General features: G+C 54.5%; 2 protein-coding genes across 2 annotated transcripts; one reads left to right on the top strand and one right to left on the bottom strand.

Annotated features, from left to right (window-relative positions):
- Positions 1-521: 521 nt before the first annotated feature.
- On the bottom strand, positions 522-1,539 carry Rnaseh1 (Ribonuclease H1; the record flags this gene model as incomplete). The annotated part of the gene is made up of 3 exons (XM_037318799.1): positions 522-552; positions 626-825; positions 862-1,539. The coding sequence occupies 3 exons, from the start codon at positions 1,537-1,539 to the stop codon at positions 522-524; spliced, it is 909 nt and encodes a 302-aa protein (XP_037182690.1).
- A 2,991-nt stretch (positions 1,540-4,530) lies between these two features.
- CGCA056_v003541 (uncharacterized protein) lies at positions 4,531-6,570 on the top strand (the record flags this gene model as incomplete). Its single annotated transcript, XM_037318798.1, has 1 exon — positions 4,531-6,570. The coding sequence occupies one exon, from the start codon at positions 4,531-4,533 to the stop codon at positions 6,568-6,570; it is 2,040 nt and encodes a 679-aa protein (XP_037182691.1).
- Positions 6,571-6,848: the final 278 nt, after the last annotated feature.

The raw sequence follows: 6,848 nt of genomic DNA, 5'->3' as shown, positions 1-6,848 counted from the left end.
TTTGGCGCTGCTTGAAGAGAGTCCCTGGGTTCCTGTGGTTCTGCAGGTGTCTTATATGTGCCTATCTGAGGCAGCTACCTTGGAGAAACGCCACGGAAAAGTGAAGCATCCATTTCCTGCGACGCCTTTGTGGTCGCCGCCTGTGATAAGTACCCAACACTGCCTTCTTCATATGTAAGGTCGCCCGCATCTTTTTTCTTCTCGAACTTTCTTCATTATACGTCATCATTCTACCGAGCTGAAAGAGAAGCTCAGCCTTCATCGTTCGTCATGACTAGTCCACAGGGTGGGAGAAGCGAGGCGAGTGGAACTTTCGCCCTAAGAGGGAGTTTCCGCACGACCTGCGGGCCAAAGTCGTTTGAAGAAGTCCACCGCCAGACTCACAAGTAGTCTCTGCAGGATCCCGGATCATGGCGTTTCGGTCACTTCTCATCGAGTCCAGAATCATCTGACACTCAGAAGTATTTCGCAAAGAATTGACCAGGTTGACAGGCTATGGTCCAACTGAAATGCGGTGTGTCCTAATCATCGTCCAGGACAATGACCTCGTTTCTGTCAAGAATCTGTCAGCTTCATGATGCAACTGTAATAGTCAGGGACGAACCCCCATACAATTACTACTTACTCATTTGAATGGTTTCGTCCCTTTCTCGAGACACCCTGAGCTTTCCAAACCCGCTTGATCTCCTCCTCGACCGTCGAACTGACAGCAGAAGCCCCCAAGACCAGGCCTTCATTCGCAAGCCGATCGGCATCCTTGTTCAGCTCGCGCCGAACGTGCCAGAACTGAACCGTGACGCCCATTTCGCGGAGTTTGTCGATGTACTGCGTTAGCAAACGCCAAAGAGCTGCATTTTTTACAGCCCCGCCACCCGCCGTCCGAAATCCATTCGTCTCCCATTTCGCAATATAAGGCGGCTCCCCTTTCTTCCCGCCTGCGATGGACTTGACAACGTACTCTGAATCTGACTTGACGACGACGTGTCTCAACTTCTGGGGCTCTCCGCTGGGCTTTCTTACGTCTCCGTGCTTCACGGCATCGGTGTACCGTTGAATACCACCCCTGGCGACAATCGTCGCGCCATGGAGCGCAGATATGGCGGACGTGATTTCAGCAATGTTGTTTGTGTGTTTGGCGCCCTCGAGAAGATGGTTCGGAATCCGGGCAGCCATGTTTTTGGGGTTGCCGGGTGCGAAAAATACTCCATAACCTGACTTGGTTGCCCTTATCGTGCCGTTCCCAGGGCAAGCGCCATCGATGGCGATGACGAGGGGATCCTCGTGCCCAGAATGTTGCGATGAGGGGCTGCACATGTGAGTGAACCCTGTCTGGCCGTCGAAGAGCTCTATTTTGCCGTCGTTGTTGTGGAAGAAGGCTCCTCTCAAGGACCCCGGGGAACGACCGAGAATCGGGCCTGACGCCTTGTCCCGCTGGTCGAATTGGGGCTGGTCCCCATGTTTTGGCGCGGCTGTTGCACCTCGACTGGTTTTTTTGCGTCTGGAATCCGATGCTTGCGGCCGCTTGTACGGATGGTACATGATTTCAGATCGTGAGATTGGCTATGAACGGTGATAATGATGACTTTCGCAGATTTGGGACGTGAAGTAGGTACACGCGGGTACTGTGGCTGGCGGTAGTGCATGTCTCCTGAAAGATGGCGGACGTGCGCACCCTCCCCCCCACGTTAGTGTCCTTTGTTCTTGACGTACCTTAGGTAGCCAGAGCAGGAACATTCCATGTCAAACTGCTTGCTGACAAATTTATCGAAAATTCATCCAATTGCAAGTTTGGTATCACAAGGTGAATCATAAACCAGGACCAACGTCTCGTTCGCCAATGTCGTCCACCTGAGAATACCAGACGCGGTGCGACGCGTTGAGCCAGCGCCTTTCTATCCGTTTGATATATCGTCACGCGAAACCAGGAAGACGCGACTAATAAGCTCTGAGCCTATTTGTCGCGTCATTGTTGGCAAATCATCCGACTTCGAGCCGTCAACGCCAACCAGACGTCCCCGTCCTCAACTTGCTGCCTCTGGAGCGTCACGGATCCGCAGTCGAATCTATGGCGAATCTACGGAGCCCGACCTTTGTTTCCCCCTTCCCTGTCGCTAGCTACGTCTGACCCCTTCTGAGCATCAAGATGCTTCACGACACAACTGGGTTTGCTTGAAATGAAGCCAAAACAAATCTCATTTAAACATTCAGCTGCATTTGCTAAACCTGAGAACTCCATAGCTATCCGTTCACTTGAAAGGAAATGCTCCTAGCCTTAGTACGTGAACACTGGTTTACATCTTCGACTTTTTCTCCAATAGTACGCAACTCTCCGGCACTGCCCTCGGATCCATGTCAAGTGGATGATCACAACCCGCATGGCGCTGAAGCTCGTCCGTCAACCACTCGGTATGTTTCTCGTCAGGGCTCAGGTCTATCGCAGACAGCACGCCTCCAGCAACACAATAAGCCTCGTTATTGTCGCTATTCGGAACAAGCCACCAATCTACCCTGACTCCCAGTACGCCGAGACCTTTCAACTCTCGCCACAAAGCCTTCCAGAGATCCCTATTCTTGACCGGTTCTTCATTAATCGTCAACCATCCGTTCTCGCGCCATCTCCATATCCAAGGTTCTCGGTCCCTTTCTCCGCCTCCCATACCTCTGGCGACGTATTCGGACTCCGTCTTCACTACGAGGTGTCTTACAGCACACTCATGTCCATCTTCGTGCTTCGGGCAGCCGCAGAACCCTCCCTCGGCGCAAATTCGCCTCGAGATCTTGAGTCCTGCCAACGCGGCGTGAAGCTCCGCGCGCGGGCCGGTAAAAGTGCCGTCGGATAAGAAGCGCTTGGCGTTGTTTGGATTCTCCGGACCAAAGTACACGCCGATGGTTGAGGTATCGTCTGAAAAGCGCGGAGCATGAATCCCTTTGACTGCCACGACGAGAGAGTCGATGCGAGCAACATCTACATGGTCTGGACAGGCTACGTGGATGAAGCTGGTGTTATAGTCGATTACCTCGAGTTTGGTGACACAGTTGTTGAGATAGTCACCAAAGACGGTTGGAAACCTGAAGGTGGACTTATAGGTTTCTACCGCCTGTGGTAATGCCGCACAGCAATGACAGGAAGGCTGCTCTACTTTCATCGCTGTCACTTGTCGTCGTTGCAAAGTAATGTACTTAGTATATTAGAATAGATAGATGTATGTTAACATACATATGACTTAGTCTAGTTTTACTCACCTATATTATAATCTTTTACTACAATTGTTAGTAGTGGAGTTGAAAATGAGAAGATGGGCGCGAGAAGCGGAAGCATGCCGAGTCGAGATAGATGCAATGGGCGAGTAGCATTTATATAACACAAAGGACATCATACTGAAAGCTTCCGCCGGAACTGACCTTTTGCTTCTGCCCCAGCAACCTGCAGAGTCAAACCCTATATCTGGCGAAATCTTCCAACTTCCCCGCATCGTATGGGCTCAAGACTAGGAGAGTTTGCAGTCAGAGTGCACCGTTAAAAACATTAGATGAACCTTTTCTGGGGTCCAGACCTGTCTCACAGCCAACCAGCCTGGCTCATTGAAGCAGACCTCATGTGCAACATGTGAAAATGAACAAATCTCTGCGAGGGACGAATCCAGATCAACTATTCTGAGTTGACCTGGAGGCGAGATATGTAGAATCAAGGATTATTCGTGCCATCGTGACGACTCCGTCTCATGGTGCTGTCCGCTTACATGCTGCCAGCTGTGTACCCAGCAACACTGTAATGACGATACTTTCAGTTCAAAGTAAACAAAAACAAAAGTACGTCAAAGTTGCTAGAAGGTTCTTTCGCAGTAGGAAGACTGGACATTGGTCCTTACAAATCGTAGATGGAAACAGGTTGCAGTGACGTTGCGTGGTTGAGACCGCGTGAAGCAGGACAAGGGTCCCTCAACCCCCCCAGCAGTGGGTAGGTAGTCTTCGTAGGTGCCAGCTTTGGGGAGCGCTAGCACGCTAACCGCTCGGAAGCCACCGTGAATTCCGCCAACGACCGCTAACAGAACAGCAACCTTATCTCATACCTCCACGAACCCCTCACAAACACTGCGAAGATGAGAACATCAACCTCGCCAACGTCGCATCGTCTTAATGGCCTGCATGAGATCCATGCAGTAAGCCCCGGTTTTCTCCAGGGAAATCGATCACTTCACAGATAGGAAATCGCTCATCAGGGAACCCGATCGATCGCGGAGTTCTGGTGGGAGGAAGGCCCTCCGTGTGATGCATCGTCGCACTGAAGAAAAAGCAATTCTCAACTTGCGTACGCCGCCGTTGCAGACAATGGACGAGAAGAGACCGGCAGCACCAGGCCCGAGGAATTCGTCAACGATTCTCGCGTCATCGCGTAGATGAGATGTATAGATGAGATGTATATAATCTGGAAGCTTCCCATACCCCGCGCTGATGAGATCAGATAAGAGCTCATCCTGCGAGGAAGACGTACACTCACATCCCAGGAAACCCTTCCAGACGATCTTGAACATGAATATAGGACTACCAGAACGAACGAGCTTTCCTGCCCCGCCCACGAGGATCGAGTTTGCCCGTTGCTTCCAGGCGGCCTACCGGGCTGACTTTGGCGATTCTGGCTGCTCGCTTCGAGGCGACTCGGACTCGGACTCTGGAGAGTCCTGGCCGTCGATCCACACGTCTGACTTCTCCACTGAGTCTGACGATGATGCCCTCACGACCGACTACGAGGATGACTACCTCTTGCGCACCGGCATCAAACCGTGGCCGACTCTGGGTCCCAGACCACCGCCCCACGCCCGGGTCAAGAAACCCGTCAAGGAGGTCCGTCTGACGGTCCAAGGCAGGAAGGACGCCGCCCTCATTTTCGAAGATCCCAAACTGCGGCACCAGCCCGCCTTCTCTTCGTGGGAAGCTGAGCTGGGACCGGAGAGAGTGAAAAGACGCGAGCGTAAACTGCTGCTGCGCCGCCAACGCCAGACCGAAAGCTTACGCCGAAAGGAGCATTCGCCCTCGCCCTCACCATCGTCCTCGACCTCAAGTGATACGGAAATGGACGAGTCGGACATGGACGACTCAGAAATGGACGACTCTGATTTTGATGATATCAACCAGCTCTTCGCCGAGGCGCTGCGGCAACACGACATCGCCACCGGCATGGGCCCGGCAAGCCTCCGCCGCCGCCAACAGCGTCGAATGCTCGCAGAAGAGGCAGAACCGCAGCCAGCATCGAAGCTGCGCGAGCAACGACGTAGAGCCCTGGCAGACAAGGAGCGTCTGGAAGAAGAGGAGGACCGACGTCGCCTGCTCGAAAAAGAACGCTTCAGATCGCTGCCGCACAATGACCCGGAGAGCAGGCGAAGATTCCTCCGCAAACCTGGGGAAACGGAGTTTCTCGAGATGCGGCGTAGATGGTATGAAGGCGAATGCCGTCACAACGAAAGGGAGGCACGACGCCGTCTGGTTGAAGCGGAACGATTGAGCCAGCTGCCGTACAGCAACCCCAAGACCAAAGAGAGAATGCTCCGTCGACTCCACGAAGCCAGAGACGATGTGGAATGGTATAGGGTTGACGATGAACCAAGTAGTACTCCTCCGACTCAGCCAAGCACGCAAGCTGCTCAACTCGGAAACGCAACCAACCCCCAGACTGTTCCGAGCAACAATAACCAGACAAGAGATAACGTCCGCCACCCTCCTCCGCAGGTCCCCCTCCCCTCCCACTTCACACTCGGGAGGATCCCAAGGGCCCGGTCCCCAAACGTCCAAAGCGTCATCCCCTGGCACGCAGCGTTGCACGAACCCTCAATCACCGGCCCCAACAACTTCACACACATCAGACACTTCCCCAATCTTAGAAGGCCCATCACCTCGACCCTCGTGGTCTCAACCGCAGTCCGCGTCCCCAAAAACGGACCCCCCACGGTGGCAGTCTACTTCGGCCCCTCCAACCCGCACAACCTCCGCCTCACCCTCCCGCCGCCCCAGTCCCAACGAGACTCCCAAAACGCCTACCGCGCCTCCCTCTTCGCCCTCATCGCAGCCCTCCGCGCCGCCGCCCCCTTCTGCCAACCCCCCCCCCCCCCCCCCCCCTCCTCCTCCTCCTCACTTCCCCGCCCGGCCGAGCAGACGACCCACCTCATCCTCCAAACGCACTCCTCCGCCTTCATCCGCCACCTCTACGGCGAGGACGGCGAGGACGGCGAGTTCGGCCCCGACCCAGACCCGCTGGTCTACGGCTGGGCCTTCAACGGCTGGCGCACCTGGTCCGGCAGCCTCGTCTACCACCGCGACCTCTGGATGACCCTCCTCAGCGACATGGGCTACTTCAAAGAGGTCGCCGGCCTGCCGCACGTCGTAATCCGTCACCCCTCCGAGTGCCAGTTCTGGGACGCACAGTCGGACATGGCCTTCCACATGGCCAGGACGCAGCCGCTCGGGGGGACGACTCGGCCGTGGAAGGGCGCAATCTGCGCCGCCGACGCCGCCGGGGAGGTGGAGGACGCGGAGGAGGTTCCTTACTATTATAGCTGTGGCTGGGTCGAGGTCTAGGTGGTTGAGAAGGGCGGCTGTTTCTGTTCGCACGTGTCGAGTCTTTGGAGTGGAGGCGGTTTGACTTAATTCTCCGTACAACATGGACCTCTCATACAGAGTAATCGCAATCAGTCCTTACCACATGCAAGAAATAGCTCATCTTGTGTCCTCGCAACTTCCACCGTGGTTCATGAAGACTAGATGGTGTTATCCACCTCAACCTGATCACAAGCAACGAATGAAACATATACCCATACAGTCGATGTCTCAATGCGTGGGAGAATTGCCATGCTCCC

Source organism: Colletotrichum aenigma (assembly GCF_013390185.1).
Source record: "Colletotrichum aenigma strain Cg56 chromosome Unknown KSG_Cg56_contig02, whole genome shotgun sequence".
NCBI classification, from domain to species: domain Eukaryota; kingdom Fungi; phylum Ascomycota; class Sordariomycetes; order Glomerellales; family Glomerellaceae; genus Colletotrichum; species Colletotrichum aenigma.
This window is presented reverse-complemented; position numbering and strand designations above follow the sequence as displayed.